We start from the raw sequence: 20690 nt of genomic DNA, 5'->3' as shown, positions 1-20690 counted from the left end.
GCAAAAACTTGATATTTGGTAGTTGTACTTTTTGGTATTCACCAAAGGAATGAAAACACACATTCATCAAAAGTCTGCACATGGTCATTTATTGCAAGTTTATTTGTAATTGTCAAAAGTTGGGAGCAACCAAGATATCCTTTGGTAGGTCAATGGATGAATAAACTGTGGCATATTCAGACAATGTACCATATTGAGTGCTGAAAAGAAATAACTCTCAAATCATGAAAATACATGGAAGAAACTTAAATGTATATAAAAGCAAAAGAAGCTAATCTGAAAATGCACTTATGATTCCAACTATATAACATTCTGAACAAGTTAAAACTGTAGAAATCTTAAAAATATCAGCGGTTGTCAAGGGTTGGGGATAGCAGGAAGGAATGAATAGGTAGAACACACAGGATTTTAAAGCAGTAAAAATATTCTGTGATACTATATAGATGTCACTGTATATTTGTTGAAATACATAGTATTTATAGCAACGGAAGTGAACTGTGGATTTTGAGTGATTGTGATTATACAGATTCATCAATTGTAACAAATAGAACACTTTGGTGAGAGTTTTGATAATAGGAGAAGCTATTTGTGGGGGGGGAATACCAAGTATATGGGTAATTTCAATTATGCTGTGAGCCCTAAAATGCTCTAAAATATAATATGAAAAAATTATAAGTGAACATGAATTTATAAGAATCAGAACAGCACCTAATGTAAAATTTGTAAACTCCCCCTCATTCTACTAACCATCAATAATGGCCTTTACCAACTTTGTGTAAGCCTTCTACAAGATATTTTATTATTTTATTAAGAAAAATTTCAAGTATACACACGGAGAAAGAAAATGGTATAGTGAATCTCCATGTGCCCCTTACTCAGCAATGATTCTTGTCAATAATTTCCTATTTTCACCTCAGCTATTGCTTATCCCCAGTTTTCTTTTTGTTGCTGGGATATTTAAAAGCAAATCCCAGATATAGCATTTCTTCTGTGAATAGCTCAGCATGTATCTTTAAGAGATAGTTATTTTAAGCATAAACTCAACATTATTATCACATCTGGCAGTTCATATTCAAATTTTTAAAATTTGAATATAAAAATATTTGGCTTTAAAAATATCTTTTTATAGTCAGTATGTTTAAATAATGACCAAGATGCCTATATGTTGTATTGGTCTCTTATCTGTAATGGTTCTATCCTTTAATTTTGCCCGTGTTATTTGTTGAAGACATTGGTTCATTTGTCCTTTATAATTTTCTAAATTGTAAATTCACCCAATTGTTTCCTCATGGTTTTATTTAACTTATTCCTTTCTCCTAGGGATCATTAATTTTTTTCCTAGAATCCTTTTATGGAATGATAAAGACTACAAAACCACTTCTCTGAATAATGTTTTTAAAGGGCATGCAAGAAAATGCATACCAAGAACAACAGAAAGAAACTATCAAAATACTGTCATCAAATATTAAAATATAGTAATATATGTGCTCCTTTATTAATGACAAGATGTAATGGAGAATCTGATATCCATCATAATTTCTCAGTAGTGTCGAGCATAGATACTTTAAATATTTGTAACAACTATAAAGTGATGCAAATATATGTGAATTATATCATGTTAAAGTCATAGAAAATTTTATTAATACTATATTTTTGGTCACATTTATAATTTTAAAAACTGCTAAATTGCAATTATAAGATACTGAAAATAAAGATGTATTTTTTCCTAGTATAAGTTCACAAGTTCATTTTATTCATGGAAAGAAGTACCACCTGAAGCACACATATACTTAATAGAGCGTCATATTAGGATTTAATGCCTGGTTGTGCTTTTAGTCATGATAAAATAATCAGCAGGCTCAGTTGCTGTCAGTCTAATCTATCCATTAGAAATTTTTCCATCAGTCTTTCTTCTAATGATTTTTGGATTTATTGATGATAGTCATCTAGATCTAATATTTTTTAGACATTGCAATAGAGTAATTTTACAATTCTATCATTCTTTCTGTCTTTATTACCTATAATATTTCCAAAAGGAAAAATGCGGTTGACCTGAAATTCAGTTCATATAATAAAAACATGATTCACACTTGATTCTGTTACCACTTTTCAAAATAGTATGTTGATCTCCTAAGCAATCTCTAATAGTCACCAATGAGTTATTTTTTTTTATCTTTTAATTTATTTAGTTATTTACTTTGGGTGTTGATTTTAGTGTAAGTAATGTTATGAATTAGTGGCAATTTATTTGATGAAGTTCAATTACTTGCAATCATTACTCTTTTTAGTGTTTAAGTTGTTTGATGTTAGGCTGATGTAAGTCACTTTAGGTTGGCTTCTGTGCCCTTTTGAAATGACTCCATTAGTGTTACCCTGCTTTTTAGTGCAGCAAACATCCTAGGTTTAGCTTATTCCATCCTGTTCCAGATATGGACCAGGAATTTTGGTTAAAAAATCCTTTGTTCCTTTTAGTGGAAAATGGTATTTGGGAAACAAAGTCTGGGCATTAGAACTACTTATTTCTAGTCCAGTCATTTTTTTCTAGTCCCCCCCCCCCCCCCCCAGTGGACAGAGCTGTGAAATGTTGATTTCCAACTGAAATTTCAGTTCACAGGATTTTTCTTAACTTCTTTGACTTTATACCCAGATTATTACTCTTATGCTGAAAATCCTAATGACAGTAATATAACAGCTTATTTGCCCACAATATACACAAAGTGGCTTCAGTAACAATAATCCAGTAATACTACTGATTATTAGACCATTGAATCTAGTTGAATACTTATCTGCAGATAATCTTAGGTTTGGAATATTTCTTACAAAGCATATAACACCCAAATACTGCATTAAAATTTCTTTAGGTGCATTGTAAATTATACATAACAGTTGGAAATTCACTGTGAGAGAATCATACCAGCACATATCACAATTTGGAAAAGGGAAGATACTGGGGAGTGAAATGTCCAAATACTGCATTTTTCTCTTTCTTCTTTCTTTCTTTTTTTATTTTTATTTTTATTTTTTCTGTACTGGGATTGAACCCAGGGGATATCACTGAATGATATCCCCAATCCTTTTTATTTTTCATTTTGTGACAGGTTATCACTGAAGTTGCCCAGGCTGGCTTTGAACTTGCAATTATCCTGCCTCAGGCTTCTGAGTAGCTGAGATAACAGGTGTGTGTCACCACACCTGACCTGAATACTGCATTTTAAAGCCACTTGAAACTATTATTTTCTCTATTGAATTCTATCAATACTTAGATGTAGAATTAGATCTATTTTTTCAGTTTGTATGTAATTTGCAAAAAAAAATTAAATTTTTTAATTAAAAAAAAAGCAAAACTTTGTGTTTTGTGTAAAACACAAAGCTAAAACCTATAAAACAAGATATATTGAAAGACTCTGGCCTTGGCCTTGTCTTCTTTGCTCCCCCTATAGGTAACTATTTTATTAGTTGCATTAATCCTTTTATTTCTTAGCGAAAAACAATAGAGAAGACCAGGGCCATGTTTCTCACCTATAATCCCAGCTACTCAGGGAGCTGAGGCTGGAGGATGTCAAATTTGAGGGCAGGCTCAGCAAATTAGCAAGATTATAAACAACTTAGTGAGACCCTATCTAAAGATTGGAAAAAAATAAGGTTCTGGGGCTGTAGTTCAGTGGTAAAGTGACCCTGGGTTAAATCCCCAGTATCCAAGAAAAAGCTAGAAACATATGTATATATGCATTCATATGTATATATGAGTATGTATATCATATGTATATATATATATGTACCTCTCCCTTTTTTTTGCACAAAAGAAAGCACTCTAAACATTCTCTGCACATTGTTTCTTCCATTTAATAAATATATTTAATCAATACTCCATATCATATGTAATAAAAATTGTTCTATTTCCTTTGGTACATAGTACCAAAAGGTACTTATTTAGGTGCATCATAGTTTTTCAACCAATGCCCTATTGATTGTCCATAGATTCTTATTTTAAGAGTTTTATTACTGATCACTATGATATAACAGGCAGAAGTAACAGAAATTGTTTGTTCAAATTCCAGAATTTATAACCTCGTAGACCCAAATCTCTGGCAATGTAGCAGAGTGAGAGGAGGCTTAATGTAGCGAAAAAGTGGTAGAACTAAGATAGGTGGAAGTGGTAGTTCAGCTCTTTGGGAATACCTTACTTCACTTCTATGATCTTCCACTTCTTCATCTTTAAAAAGCATTAATGAAACCTACTTTTCATTTATGTTCTGGTGAATAGAGACCAAGTGTGATAATGCAAAACAAATGGCGGAATACCTGGCCTGGAACGTGTGCCTGTAAAATTGTAGCAGCTGTTGATGTTAATTTAACTGATTGCCTCAATTTTAAGACAGGGAATTCCTAAAGGGTTTTGATCCTTTGTTTGAATTTAATTTTACTTTTTGTTGAATGGACTTTTTAGTCCTTCTTGTCCTAAGCAGCATAGCTACAGGGAAGAGGGGAGTTAAAGAGAAGTAACTCACCCTTGAACATGTTGTGAAATGCCTGTGAACATGTTTAAAAGTGATCTTTTAACCCGCGTATTGTTAGGATTTTGATAAAAACAGAAAGGATTGAAAGTGAAACTGTGATTCCACTATGAAAGTGGTCAGAGGGTGGTGCGCTTCTACCATACAGCTGCATCCCCAGCACTTTTTATTTTATTTTTGAGACAGGGTTTCACTAAGTTGCCGAGACTGGCCTTGAACTTGCGATCCCCCCAGTTTCTGTAGTTACAGGCATGCACCACCTCACTGGCTCAGGGTGACAGTTTTATTCCCTAAGGGCTTCTCTAACCAAAGCCTCCAGCTGACCCCATCCAGGCTCACAACCTTCTGGAGGCTTGCACTTGGCAACCAGCCTGGAAGACTTGCTCTCCTGCCTCCAGGTCATGTTCAAGCAGCACCATCTGGCAGTTTTCATCTACAGCAGGACATTAGCATCTCAGAGGCTTCTTGTTCCCTAAGTCTGTCTAAGAATGATCCCTTCTGGGCATTTTCCTTTGAATCCTACCTGTGACTGGAAGAAGAAAATGGAATTGAGGAGGAACTAAAATCTGAATCCTTTCTTGAGGGGGTGAGTTTTGAGCAGAGTTCTTAGGAAAGTGGAGTTAATTGGATCCCAGGGAAGAGAAGGCAGTCCTTCTATTAAGGATGTTTTGACCTCCATTGAAGAGAAAGGAGGCTTTGGAGTCAGATGTTGAATGACTAATAATAAGCTTTGACGGAGTGTCACCTCCTAGAACTTCTGTTTTCTCAGTTGTAATTGCTTCTAAAAATTATAAAATTTGTAGTCCAAAGCTTTGTTGTGAGGATTCAGTGAGATCCACAATATCTTATGTGTAGCAAAGACTAGGCTAGAAAATATGTTTCCTTTCTACTCTTGCCCTGTTTCAAGCACTTACCCACTGCATCTTAAAAATGCAAGCAACTATGTTGTTATCATAATACTATTAAGAGTAAGAACTAACATCACTTGGGTTTCTACTGAATGTCTGGCAGGCACATATTGTCTTAAATTATCTTAACTTTGTATTGTCGGTGATATCACCATTATTATATACATAAAACCACAGAGGCTTGTATTGGAGTACTAACTTGGCCATGGTCACATGCCAGCCTGTGGCTAGCCTTTTATATGGATTGGGAAAAGGTGCTCCTTCTCTTTTATTCAATTAAATGAGCACAGGCTTGACAAATAGATCTGAGACTGAATTCAATCCCTAGTCACCCTCTTGCCTTGTTACCCTTTTGCAGGGCTCAGCTTGCTTAACTAAACACAGAGACTCTAGTAGTCACATGTTTAGTTTTAACCAGCCTGAAATTCAAACTCCTATCTATCTGACATTCATACCATATCCTTTCCTTTCCTGTGGTCACCTCCTCCTGTCTCCTTTAATACCTTGATCTACTGTCTTTTCTCTCTGATATTTCTCCAGCCTCTCCTCCATCTCTCTGGCTTTACCTTCCCAGCTGGAATCTCTACACTAAGTACCATTAAGACTGAAACGAGTTTTTATTCATATTTTCACCCCCCTGTCCCAGTTCCAAGCCTGGCACTGAATAGGCCTTCTTTGCAATGGCTCATTCTGAGTTATTTTTTCTTGTGGATTAGGTAAACCTTTACCATCTTTCCTGCTGCCCTCGGTGTCTAGCAAGTTGCTTTGCACACACTAATCATTCTTTGGCATGTTAAGAATCAGAACGAACAAATTTCCCAAGAGCAAGCATCTGAAGTGGACACTAGAGGGCAGCAGGAGATCACACATGGCTGTTTTGTTTTGTTTTGTTTTGGTTTTGGGTTTTTTTTTTTTGTTTTTTTCCCCCCAGTTTCCCTTTACTGGTCACAACCTACCTTGTCTCAGGAGGCAGAAACAAATACTAGGATTCAGTGCTAACTGGTCCCTGACTTTGGTCAAGACATCAGCCATTACGGAGCTACCAGGAAGTGGCTGGTGTTGTTCTCCCACAGAGAGTATGACCTCCCTCAGAGGAGTAACTGCTTCCACTTGAAGACAGGTATTTATTATTCTGAGCCCCAGTTCCCTCCTGGATACAAGAGGGCAACAATTCCTAATGTGTAGGGTGCTAATGAAGACCAGATGAGATCATAGGTATAAATCAGCTAATACAGCATTTGATTTTTAGAACAGTTGAATGAGAAATTAGGATCCCCACTTTACACATAGGGAAAATAATATTTGGAGAGGAGAAGTGACTTGACAATGATTTGAAATGTTCAATTCTACCACAGTTTACAGAATAGGTAGAAAGCAGGTGATTTAAGAGAAATTCCTCTTAAAGCACCAAGCAGTATTCAGGGGAAGATTTATAGATTTAGACATGCATAAGAACTGAATAATGGTGGGATGAAGACCAAGAGCCAGAATAAAAGAACTTTGATGATGCTGTTGACACTGTAGAGTTGGAAATTCTTCATTGAGTTCTGTTTCTCATTAATCTCCAAATAATCCAAGATTTAAGTACTAATATTATTGACATTTTACAAATGATAAAACAGAGCCTTAGGGAGGTTAAGTAACTGGTCCAAGATTGTCCAGCTGGAAAGTGGAAAAGCTGGAATTCATACTCCAGCTAGCCACTGTTATAGCTATTCTTATTGATTGTGCATTTAGGGAAAAAGCTGTCTAAGTGGGTTAAATTAGGAGATCATTTCCTTGGCAGTTTTGATAACTTATCCTCTTCATTTTGGAATCTCCATTGTCACTTCTGTTTGCTAAATGTTCACACACACAACACATAATACATACACATTATCAGAATGCCCCACAGTTTCTGTGACAGGGGTTTCACTGACCTAGCTAGTTGGTTAATCTTAGCATGACCCCTAAGTAAGGGAAGACTTGCATGCTGCAGTAAGGCATGGATATGGCATAAAGGGCATAACTCTGGCTTTGGGTCTGATATTTAGGATGAGAAATGCAATTGCTGGATGGGAAGTCAGTCTAAGTTTAACAGAGTTTTCACACAATGGATTGGAAGGCTAAAAAGTTCCACATTATTAGATTTTTTTTTTGTTTTTTGTACCAGAGACCGAACCCAGAGGTGCTTTACCACTGATCTACATGCCCAGTCCTTTTTATTTTTTATTTTGAGATAAAGTCTTATTAAGTTGGTTAGGGCCTTGCTAAGTTGGAGAGGCTAGCCTTGAACTTGCAATCCTCTTACCTCAAACTCCCAGAGTTGCTGGTATTACAGGTATGCACCACCACACCCAGCTTGGAAGTGTTTAAGAAGGAGTTGGAGGATGATTTGGTAGTGAATGAAGCATTAGATGGGGATTTCTGACCCCATGACCCCTCACCACCACCCTGTACTGTGAATTAAACTCCTTCTTAAACACTTCTAATCTGAGAGGGGTGGTGCACACTTATAATACCAGCAACTCTGGGAGGCTGAGGCAAGAGGATTGCAAGTTTGAGGCTAACCTCAGCAACTTAGCAAGGCCTATCACTAAGGTACACCCCAAACCCTTTTAAATTTTACTTTGAGACAGAGTCTTGCTAAGTTACCTAGGCTGGTTTTGAACTTGGGATTCTCCTTCCTGAGCCTCCGGAGTTGGTGGAACTATAGGTGTGCACCACCACACCCAGCCCAAATGGCCTTAAAGTCTTCCACCCATGAAAATCCATTAGTCCATGGAAATGAGTGGCAGTTGGGGGGTATTGCCTGGAAGTGGCAGGTACAAGGAGGACACCATTTTTTTTTTTTTTTTTTTTTTTTGGAACAGAAAGGATTCATTGAGCAGGAGTGAAAAATTGGTGCTGAAAATGTTTCAAAGAGGGAATATATGAAAGGCACAGTAGAACTGGGTAGAAACAGTCAGACTGGTCACTAGCTGTGTGGCTCTGGGAAAGTTACTTCACCTCTCTAGGTATACATCAATTAATAAGGCGAAAACCAACTGCCTTTGGGCTGTAGTGATAAATTGAGGTAGTGGATTTGGATTCTAATAAATGTTATACAGATAAAAGAATTGAAGGGAAAATGAATCACTTTCACACATTCTTCATGTACTCATTCATTTATTCAGATTCTTACCTATGTATGTGATATTAGACAGTGAATTCTCTGCAAGAATACAGATACTCATTAAAACTGACCTTGTTCTCATGGGACTAACAGTTTAGTTGGCAAGACAGATATTCATTTAGTTAATGTTAGCACCTTAACTAAAATTACAAATGTGGCATGCGCGGCAATGACATCAGGGGTTCTAGTTGACAGTAGAAATTGAGAATACTCACAATGATCTATGAATATACATTTCTCTTGGGGGCTTTCTTAGTGGCTTTGCAATAAAATATACTTTGCTAGGGACTTCTCCAAAGACCTGGGGCTGGTTGCTGTGAATCCCCCCCACCTCCTGTTTCTCTGGCTGCTCACTTGATGGAGACTCAATGTGGGATACCTCACCCTCTGTTAGAATTCTTCTTTGGCAGAATTCAAAACAGTTTCAGGCTAGCTCTTTCTCCACATCTGGTCCAGGGGAAACAAGTATTTCTCTCCTGGCAACCTCTGGGAGTTTGTGTTAATGCCTTTTCAACCCCTTCTGTTCTTTTGACACAGGCCACCAGAACTTTTCTCAGGTGAAGGTAGACCCTAGTCCACTATCTTTTCAAGTGCTAACAACAAACAAGTTCTTCAGGTGTCACTCATGAGGGTCCTTGTCACAAAACTTGGGGTTAGAAGATAGCATGTTCCACATTCTGCCTGGGGTGCTGTTGACTCTAAACAGGGTCATAGTTCTTTCCAAATAAAATCTCCCCTAAATCCTTCCTTTTTACTCTCTGATCTCTTTTTATTTCCTTGTTCTGGCTGAGGTTTCTAAAGTTATGAAACTAGTTAGAATTCATCTCCTTTGTAAATTGTGCATCTAGGGGCATGACTTTGGGATTTCACTTCTATTATCTTTTGGCGTCTCAATAGAAATCTCAATTTTAACATCCTGTTACACCAACAGCAATATAATTATAACAACTACAGCAACAACAATAACAACTAATATTGATCGAGGGCTTAACCTGTGCCAGGCACCCTATTTAATCCTCACAGAGACTCTTTTCAGCTGGTACTGTTATTTATAAAGGACACACTGATGACGCTGGACTTTTGTCTGTGAGGCTGAGAAGTTCGGATTGCACAACACAGCAGCACAGACCTTACCGATGGCATTTCAGCCTCCTGTTTCCTCTTTGTGAAGGATATTTGTCAGACCTCAGAGCAACTGCTTTCCTCCAACAGCAGACAGTAACTCCACCTAAGCAATGAGCCTGTTTCAGTTAATTCCTTAGAGGCCATTGCTGTAAGAAAGGCCATTCTTTAATGATATAAAAGTCTCACCCTTTTCCCCCTCCCTGAACGTTTCTAATTTGAGCCCCTCTGGTCCCTGTGGAGCCTTTAAATGCTTCAAGTGCGAGCCTATTGCCAAAGCAAGCCTGTCTGACTAGAGAGGCAGTGCCCTGCACCCTTGCCGAATATTGAACAAACATCCGACGGCTTTGGCTCTCCCAGAAGTCCTTCGTCTGATGCCTTTGTTTTGTTTTCTGGAGGAGGGCAAGCGGTGCCATCACCTCCTGCCGAAAAGCCCTGGCTGCCCTCCCAACAAGGAGTTGTCACTTCAACTGAGGCTTTTTAAAATTTTTTTGGTGGCAACAAAATAATACCCAGCAGGAATTTGGGAGGAGAAAAAAGAGAGTTCACTTGGCAGGTTCTCAAATGAATGGGTTGTAGTGTCATTGGAACTGAATCGGGCTTGAAACCAGACATGATCCTATTTTGGACGCATTGTTCAGAGGGATGGGAAATGTGAACAGAGGATAAGTCTCTTCAAAAATGCTCTTTATCCTTGGCCTGTTAAAGACAGCCTGGTTTAACCCAACTCTCCCATTTCCCCAATGGCAAGGGTCTATACAAAAGCCTAGAAGAGGTCAGAACAATTAGACGAAGGATCAGCTCTTCATCCGTTGACCTCTGGGTTGGGAGAGCTCCTTTGACTTTATGAGTTGTATCTTGATTGTATCCTTGACTAGCTGTCATCCTTGGAATTCCCAAATCCTGGCTTTTAGATTCATCAATGCTTTGATAAGGTAGCATAGTGATTAGGGTATGTAAACATAGTATATATTCCACCAACTTTTATTGAAAAAATAATTTTAAGCCTATTGTTTCACAGGAACTAGGTAAGGTAGATGTGAGAATCTGCAAAATTGATACTATCTTTGCCCTCATGGAGTTTATAATCTTGAGACATTAAGAGTTGATAATAGATAAGGGTGCTCTGAGAATCTGTAATATGAAAACGTAACATACATTGATAGTGTGGGAAGTTCAGGGAAGACTTTTCTGAAGCATTGGCACTTGAACTGCGATCTGGAGGATGAGTGGAAGTTAGCCAGGAGAAGTTAGGGGTTGAGGGTGGGATAGAAAGAAGCATTCTGCAGAAAGAAGAGCATGTTCCAGGCTCGAGAAAAAGACACAAGGTGTACACAAGGAACTCAAAAGTCATTGTAGTTGATAGAAGAACTAGGTGGGACAGGATAAGAGGGAAAACTGTGGAAACAGTGAGTTGTCTAGATCCCACATTGTCTGTGCCTCACCTTTTGGCTTCTGATCTTTACCCTAAGCATAAATAGTGTCATGGAAGTTTTAAGCAGGAGAGGACTGTAGGATTTGTCTTTTGAAAAGATAACTTTAGCCACAGGGTGGAGTTGGATCAGAAGCAATTAGCTTTCACAATTGTAATGTCTACAGAGGAATAATTAATAGAATAGTTAATGACCTTCTCTACTGTAACTCTTATCTAAATCATAACTTAGCCATGCCATAACATTAGGAAAAGAATCATTATTAATAAATGTTCGTGGGACTTAGAGGTAAGCCCCTTTCTCTCTTTTGATCTCCAGTTCCTCACATTTTGGGCAAAAAAGGCTGGACCTGATGATTGCCAAGTACCCTCCTTTTGCAAAATCAGCCCTTAAGTTTGGCTGTTAATTCTATACTGCTATTGTAGTACAGTTTTCAGTCTCAGTTATTGGCTTATAACCCCCACTTGCAGAGATGATGGACTGAAACAGCTGAAGAATTATGAAGCAGAATAGCAAAGGTCTACAGGTTATTTTGTTGTTAAATGGATAATATCTTTAATCCAATGCCTATGAATGTTTGTTTGATCAAGGGAATTCTTACTCCCAGCAACAGGTTACATTTCTTCCCAATTAAGTTACGTGCATATGACATGGTACAATGAGGGATATACCATCTGTGTTAAGATATGAAATAACAATAGTTCAGGTGATGCCTTGGTGATCAGAATTGTGTGGTCATGTACTGAAAAGAATACTAACTCACTGTGTGACCTTGAAAAGTAATTTTCCTTTTTTGAAATGCAGAGTCTCTTTATTTAAAATGGATGGTTTGTATTGATAATAATTTTCAAAGGTGTGTTCTTTCAATGTTTTTGTGTGAGATCAAATCCAGGGCCTTGTGCTAAGCAAGCACTCTACCACTGAACTACATCGAAAGCCCTCAAAATATATTCATATATTAATAATATATATTTTAAATATATATGGAAAAAATATGCTCTATCTTTCCACTCTTGGAGATTCACAGTACACGTATATCAATAGCTTATTTGGTTCCAAAGGTTTTACTTTTTAACTAATTCATCATACTGCCATATTCATGTGACCCTAGATAGGCCTTCTCTCTGAAAGTCAGTTTTTCCATTTATAAATTGGGACTAGATCAGGGGGTGCCAAACTTTTCCTGTAGAGACTCAGATAGTACACATTTTAGACCTTGTGTACCATAGATTCTTTATTGTAACTATTCAATTCTGCCACTGTGGTCAGACACAGAACATCAATGAATGGGAATGGCTGTGTTCCAATAAAACTTTATTTACAAAAGCAAATGTGGGATGAATTTGCCCCATGGGTCATACTTTGTTGACCTCCAGACCACAGCGTGGGCTGATTCCTAGTATCCTTGTAGCTCTGACTCCTTCCTGATCTTCTCCCCAAATGGCTATTCTCTTCCAAGTTTGAAGTCACCCTTCTCCAAAAGCTATCCCTCTGGCCAGCGGTTCCAAAAGTTATCATCATCTTCTTTTGACATCCCTGTATATAAGGCTGTCTCCCTCTCCCCAGCTGCTGGGATGCCTTCTTCTCAGCCTTGTTTTGTTTATCTTAGTAACTACCCTTCTTTAATCCCTCTAAAAGATTGGTTAGCTGGAATTCGCCTTGTCTTCCTCCCCCGGAGCCTTTGATCCGATGTTCATAAGCATTTGCTGACAGCCAGACAGAAAAGGTGGAGCCCAGATCCCAGGCCGGAGGGCCCAGGGAGTAATGAATGAAGGCTGCGTTTATTTGTATTTCTAATTGGCAAGCCCATTTCCAGATCAGCTGCATGTCACAGCAAGCTGAGAGCAGGAGCAGGAGAAAACTCATTTTTCTTTCAGTTCTGTGTCCAGGGCCTTGGTCCACTGAGATAAGGCCTTACCTTGATTTCACCAGGCTTGGTAGAAGCTGCTGTCTGAATTTAAGTTCTGTCCCTTAGTACAGGGTCACTCTTTTGGTACATCTTTGAGGACATCAGTCATATAGTCTATGATTTAAATGTAATCCTCTGGATTATTCAGATCATTTTACATCTTCAAGATTTTTCAATATAGCTTACAATCCTGTCGTTTAATGGAATTCTATATAGAAGGTTGGTCTTAAAGACATAAAAGCAGAACTGCTCTATTTGAAGCTGACATGGGGTTTATAGCCCTGACTACTCAGTTTTCCTTTTGCCCTATGGAAGCAGTTGCTGAGGTGCTTCCTAGAAATTCTTGAATTCCTAAGAATTTTGGAGTCATTAGACTAGATTATGAATGTAGTTTTATAAGATCCATCTTTAACAGTCTCAGGTACATCCCTGGTACCATCTTAAGCACTGAAGGTAGGCAGGAATGGGTGACATGACCCCTAGTCTCCAAGAGTTGATAATATTGTTGGAGAAGGCAGGAGAAAATGGGAAAGGAAAGTGAACTGAAGATCTCATAAGTAAAAGTATTTATTCAAAGAAGAGGGTCAGAGCAATGAGGAAAGTCTTCCTGGAGAGGGTAAAATTGGAATGGAACATAGAGAGATAGAAAGGATTTGTAGAGACAGAGAGGAAAAGCAGGATAGGCAAAGGTACAGAGATAGGAAACACTAGTTATAGGTGAAGAAAGATGAAGAATGGAATGGAGCATACACGAATCACATCTCAAGGTGCACGTGAAGAAACAGGCAGGAAAAGAAGTTTGAACAAGGGAACAAGTAAGCACAGAAAGAAAGGGGAAATCATGTCTGTTCCAAGAAGTTCCACCTCCTGTATCACCTGCCACTCACAACTGACTCTATTGGTGTCATTAACCCCATTTCACAGAATCAATGACTAGAGTCTTGTGAATATTCAGACACTTTTCCAAGGTTGAGGAGGTATTCTCAAGCAGAACTGGGATTTAAATGGAAGTTGACTTGACCCAAAGCTTATGTTTCTTTCATTATATTGAGTTTCAAAGAAAATACAGAATTGGGGAAAAATTGTAAAGGAAGAATATAATTTGTATAAGTTGAAAGTAGACAGAGAGGAATTTCTGGTTGTGGAAAATATCTTTGAGTATTTGTATCTTTCAAATTGCTTGGAGAATCACTGAACCCTAACAACCCAACTTTAAACATGGGAAAATTGAGGGCCAGAGAAATAAGAGGATACCTGGTATAGTGGTAGGAGAAGACACCATTCTGGTCTCTGAATGCTCAGACCAGTGGTCTTTTCAAGACACCATGCAAAAATCACTTTATCATCTTTTTCCACTTCCAGCGAATACCAGCTCCTTAGGATTTGCTCTTTGTGGGTTCAAGAATCTGCACTTTTGAACAATACTAAATTTACCTCTGCCTCTTCCTATTTTGTGCCTCTCCAGAGACCACAGAACTGGGCAGCAAGAAGGAGCTCAAGTCCATGCCCTTCATCACCTACCTCTCAGGTCTGCTGACAGCCCAGATGTTGTCTGATGACCAGCTCATCTCAGGTGTGGAGATTCGCTGTGAGGAGAAAGGCCGCTGTCCTTCGACCTGCCATCTTTGCCGGCGGCCTGGCAAGGAGCAGCTGAGCCCCACACCAGTGCTGCTGGAAATCAACCACGTGGTCCCACTTTATACCCTCATCCAAGACAATGGCACTAAGGAGGTGAGCTCCCCTGGCCCAGCCACCAAGTCAAACCCGAGCAACCCTCCTACCTTGTAGACCCTTTGTCCATGGGGATTGCCATCATCATCATCATCAACGACAGCATCATGGTGATTACCAGCATTTATTGATTCCTTATGTTCTAATCGTAGTGTCTCAATACAATAGAGGATTTTATTTGTACAGAGTTGCAAATAGATGTTTTTGATTGACAAGTGTCTACTTGAGAAGTGGTTCAGGGACCCAAACCTTTGCATATTGTGCTCTGTCAAACCAATGCTTCTCCATGGTCACTGTAAAAGGAGAAAAGATATGCAGCATGAAAAGTTTAAGTGGCCACGCCTTAAAATGGCAAATGTCATTTCGGCTCCAATTCCATTGATCACAACTCAGACATTGTGCACCTCTGTCTGCAAGGAAGACAGGGAAATATGTCCTGTGTACCCAGAGGAAGACGTGGGTTTGGGGAAAGCCTAACCGTGTCTGCTTCAGTTCTATACTTTGGTTAGCTCATCTAATTTGCATTCCAGATCTATGATTTACTTAGAAATATTGGGCTTATTTGCATGAAATTGATGATATGTGTGTCCATCTTTTTAGTTATATAAGGTTCATCCTAATTTGTGTCTATATAACAGTTGAGGAAAGCTCAAAGATGTTAAGTGATTTATTCAAAGTTAGTTTGCTTCAGAGCTGGCATGCCTAACTATGAAATGAAATGATATCTCTTCCTCTTGTCTCTCACTTTTTTTTAGAGCATAGCAGGACTTTAGTGGATCATGTGAATTATTTGGCTCACTGATTTGCAAACTTATATTCATGGGACACTTTCTATAAATGCAATATTCCAGGAACTCCAGTTGATAGACCCAGGACTAGTGATGATTCTCCTTCAGTGGGGAAGAAGAATTCAGATAGAGTATCTCTTACTTGGTCCTCATTCTTCCCACTACACAGCTCCCAGATAAATCTGGGCCTCCAAAAAAGTCAGTCTGGTAGATGACTGACCGAGTTCAATGGCACTCCATGGATTATGGGCTCCTTCCATAGCATCCCATAGGATCTAGTGCTGGTGGGTGGCAGGAGTTCACATAGGGTCTCATAGAAGACAGAAATAGGATGGTAATAAGGAAGTGGGGAAAGCATCAGGTAGATGACCTAAGGAAGAACAAGGTCTGTGCAGAGACCAAAAGAATTTCCCCATGATTAAGAGGAGAGATGTAGGGAGAACCAGGAATGAGGCCAGAGGGATTAGAAGGAATCTGATCATTTAGGATATTATAAACCAGATCATGGAGTTTGGGCCTTATTCTTTGGGCAATGAGATGATGAAGATCCACAATTAGAAGGAAGTTGATGGGATTAGATTTGTGTGGCAGAAGGAGCCCTCTATTAGAACCTAAATAATCGCCAATATTGGAGCAGTTGAATATAGTGTGGAGTATTCATTTAGTAGATTATACTGCAGCAGTCAAAATTGATGTACAACAGTAACAACTGTCAATGTGAAATGAATAAACATAATTTTACGTGAAGAAAATAAGTCCCAAAGACAGATTTTTATATAGCAGAATATCTTTTCTCCCTTTTAAAACTTAAAGCACAGATATACCAAATACACTACATTTCAGGAATAAATACACATACAAGAAGACTATTTACAAAGGGAAGCAAGGAAATGTGAACCCAGGAAATGATAACCTTGAGCCCAGGAGGCAGTATAATAGCACAAGAGAGTGTATTTCACATGTAAGTAGTCAAGTTCCTAGCTGGCATTTATGGTGGTGGATTTGTAGGAGTCTATTAAAGAGTTGAATGTTAAAACTAACTCACTCACTTATTAGCTCACCAAGTGAATAAGTTATGACTGACTAAGCATCGCACAGCAATGTACTTGAGTACTGAACCAAGTATCATGAATAGTCTAATTCTGTGCATCGAAGATCCCCACACTATCAATAGCAAACTTGTGTCTCCAACCTCTGGCTACAGAGCGACAACAGATTGTGGAAGTGTAAGAGTGGATACAGGAATATCTGGAAGAAGGGGGCACAGCTTTTAGTAAATAGCAAGGTGTTCTGGTTTGTGAGTCAGTGGGAATGAAAAAAATAGCACGTTGGTAGCTATGGATCCAGAACCATCCCTCCAGGACTTCATGAATGATGCTTTGAATATCCCCATTTGCTGCCCTGTGACTTTGCCCCACTGACTGCCTTTCTGGTCAAATTTGCCTTATTTGCGATGTGGTACAATACAAGCTGTCATGAGACTTTTGGAATGCGTTCTTGGCACATATGTAGCAGCAGGAAAAGTAGGGGTCCTTTCCTTTTTGCTCAGGAATCAGAATTCCTGTGTCTGGAGTTCATGCCAGCTTCGCCCAGCATTGTTGAAATGTTCATTATTTTGGAAATCCAGAGAAGCGTTTCTAGAATCCCAAGAGTGTGAAAGTGGTCACTAGATGTCACTGTTCTCCTTGCAGGAGACCCGGAGAGCTGGAAGTTCTAGTCCTTCATTCATTAATTCAGAATTCTTGGGTATCCACTCCATGCCAACTACTGTGTTACGCCATGAAAAATGAGCAGTATGACAGATGGATGTGTTCTCCATTTTTGTTGTGCGTGTGGTGCTAGGGATCAAACCCAGGCTCTCGTGCACGCCATATCCCAGTCCCCACGTGGTCTTTAACTTAATGGAGTTGCCAGACTGGTGCAGAAGACAGATAGTCACGAAACAATCATACAAATAAGTGAAGTCGGATTGTGCAAGATGCCGAGGAGATGTCTAGGCCAGTGGGTTCAAAGGGTTACAGGAGGCCTTGTGGACTGGGGAGGCTTCCCTGAGGAAGTGGCAGTGAAACTGAGTTCTTGCGGTAAAATGCATAAAATGAATGTGGAGGGCTGGTTTTGGGGAAGGAGCAGGAGCACGAGAACATTCCAGGTGGAAGGGGTGACTTCTCTGCCATCTCTGAGTGCTGAGGAAAGAGAGTTGAAGGGCACAAGGCCTTATGCAAGTCCCTTTCACTTTCTGGACTTTTTTGTTGTTGTCGTTGTTAACTCTCTGAAAAAATCAAATAGAATAAGAAAGATTCTCCATGAGTTTTCTACAAGAAACTTTGTTGAAGCAAATCCTGTAGGCTCTGTGCTACACTGGCTTGGATTGAAATCCTGCCTCAATCCCCTATTCACTGTGTGATGCTGAATGATATCTGCAAACTTCAGTTTCTAGCTCTATAAAACATCATCTCATAATTCCTACTTCCCAGGAATGAAATGAGATCATGAACGCTTAGTGCCCAGCATCTAACAGATGAACCTATCTATGATTTGATAAATATAAATTGGTACTTTCCTTTTTTCTGAGCTTCCTGCGGTACCTCCTCTTCTAGATAGTTTGTTGATGACTTTAGATAATAGTTGATGACTTTGTTGGTGCCTAAAGTACTAGGTGCATTTTATAGTAGGATCTGCATTTTTGTATGGGAGAAACCATTCATTGATCCCAAAGGGAAGATCACAAGTACAGGAATCTTAGGAGCATTTCCTTACTTAATAAACTTATCTGGAAATCATGCTATGGATAAAACATGCCATAGGTACAGTTATACCCAAGTAAAATGTTGTCCTTCTCCTGTAGATTTTCCAATGTGGAATGGAAGTTTCGTATGAGAACCCTGACTCCTTGAGCTATACAAGGCACTATGTGAACTCTTGAGGTCCATTTCATAGCACGGTCAAGGAATGACAGAGGAGTATGACTTGCCTGAAGCTTGTGAGACACTTCTAGCCTGATTCTGGATGACGGCCAGGGTGTGCTCTGAACGACCTTGAGAACCACTGGACACTAGCTTCTTGGGTGGCTGGGGTCTCCTTGGGTACCTTCCAGTGAACACATTGGAAAGGATGATGCCTTCTGCCTCAGCTGGAAAGGAGCCCTTAATTACATTTTGTGCTGTGGTTTTGAACAAGCAAAGCAGGAAAAAAGTCTTTATGATGGAGAATTTGATTAATGCATAAATCTCCTCCCTCCACCTGTTAAATGGCCCTTACACAGCCCAAAGCCACAGGACTTGGCTTAGCAAAACTAGTGCTTAAATGTGCACGACTTTATGTGGTTGTTAATTTAGCCTGTGGGTGAAGTAGTCTCCATGCAGGGATGACAGAGGAGAGTCCCAGCAAAAAGCCAGATAGATGGATATAAACACTATCCCTGCCTTTTACTGTGGCTGTGGCCTTTCTTTTACTTATCTGCGAAGTGAGCTTTATAGTATCTATCCTTATCCATTTTAGGCTTGACAGTTTTCTGGAGAATTAGAACACCACGAATCTGAATTCAGCTCTGTCTTTGATTGTTCTATGGCCTTGAATATACTTTCACTTTCTAGATCTGGTCTTTATTTCTTTATCTATATGAAAATAAATAAGGCTGATTTTATCCAAGTTCCCCTTGGCACTGTGAGAAGATCAGATCTAACTTACAAATGGAATATGAAAGAGTTATTTTGAGGGTAAAAGAGGCATCCCATCACCTAAAACTTTTTTCTCACCCAGAGACAATGCCTCTTTTTTTTCTTTATTTAAACATTTTTTTTTCATGAATGTATATAGGGTAATAATGTCTACCTCAATCTATCTTACTTTTCATCCCCAACTGCCCTACCCTGTCCCTCACAGTCCTCTGTACAATCCAAAGTTTCTTCATTCTTCCCTGCCCACCCCCAACTATGGATCAACATCTGCGTATTAGAGAAAACATTCAGCCTTTGGTTTTTTGGGATTGACTTATTTCACTTAGCATGATATTCTTCAGTTCCACCCATTTACCTGTAAATGCCATAATTTCATTCTTCTTTAAGGCTGAGTAATATTCCATTGTGTATATGTACCACATTTTCTTTATACAATCATCTGTTGAAGGGCATCTAGGTTAGTTCCATAGTTTTGCTATCGTGAAGTGAGCTGCTATAAACATTGATGTGGCTGCATCAGTATAGAATGCTGATCTTAAGTCCTTTGGGTATAAACCGAGGAGTGGGATAGCTGGGTCAAATGGTGGTTCCATTCCAAGTTTTCTTGGGACTGTCCATACTGCTTTCCAAAGTGGTTGCACCAAGCTACAGTCCCACCAACAATGAATAAGTGTACCTTTTCCCCCATATTCTTGCCAACATTTATTATTGCTTGTATTTTTGATAATTGCCATTCTGACTGGAGTGAGATGAAATCTTAGAGCAGTTTTGATTTGCATTTCTCTAATTGCAAGAGATGATGAACATTTTTCATATGTTTGCTGATCGATTGTATTTCTTTTTCTGTGAAGTGTCTGTTCAGTTCCGTAGCCCATTTATTGATTGGGTTATATGTAACAAAATGAAATTAAACCTATATCTCTCACCCTGCACAAAAATCAGCACAAAAAATCAACACAAAGTGGATCAAAGACTTAAGCACTGAAACAGAGACCCTGCACCTAATAGTAAAAAGGTAGACCCAAATCTTCATCTTGTTGGCTTAGGACCTGACTTCCTTAACAAGACTCCTGAAGTGCAAGAAGTAAAATTAAGAATCAATAAATGGGATGGATTCAAACTAAAAAGTTTCTTCTCAGCAAAGGAAATAATCAATAATTTGAAGAGAGAGCCTACAGAATGGGAAAAAATCTTTACCACACCCACCTCAGATAGAGCATAATCTCCAAGATATATAAAGAACTCAAAAAACAGCACCAAAAGAAAAACCAAATGCCTTCTTTTTATTTTAATTTTTTATTAGAGCATTGTGGTTATACATACAGTTTGGTTTATCCCAACAAAATCATACACGCATGGAAACTGACCCACTCCATTTCAGTCCCCGTTCCTACTCCATCCCTTCATGTCCCCCTCTGCCACCCACTCCACTGATCTTCCCCTTGCACACACAT

General features: G+C 38.9%; 1 protein-coding gene across 4 annotated transcripts in view; it reads left to right on the top strand.

Annotated features, from left to right (window-relative positions):
• Positions 1–20690, top strand: part of ASTN2 (astrotactin 2) — an 883413-nt gene that overhangs the window by 689520 nt on the left and 173203 nt on the right. Inside the window, exons 1-2 of one of the 4 annotated variants that reach the window (XM_079113405.1) lie at positions 5080–5100; positions 14506–14771. The exons of the other annotated variants lie outside the window; for them this stretch is intronic. Coding sequence (XP_078969531.1) covers positions 14544–14771 — 228 coding nt within the window. The 5' untranslated portion in view covers positions 5080–5100; positions 14506–14543. Of the gene's footprint in view, positions 1–5079; positions 5101–14505; positions 14772–20690 lie in introns of those variants that run through there. 4 annotated transcript variants of the gene reach the window in all.

The sequence above is a fragment of the Sciurus vulgaris genome (assembly GCF_902686455.1).
Source record: "Sciurus vulgaris genome assembly, chromosome: 15".
NCBI lineage: Eukaryota > Metazoa > Chordata > Mammalia > Rodentia > Sciuridae > Sciurus > Sciurus vulgaris.
This window is presented reverse-complemented; position numbering and strand designations above follow the sequence as displayed.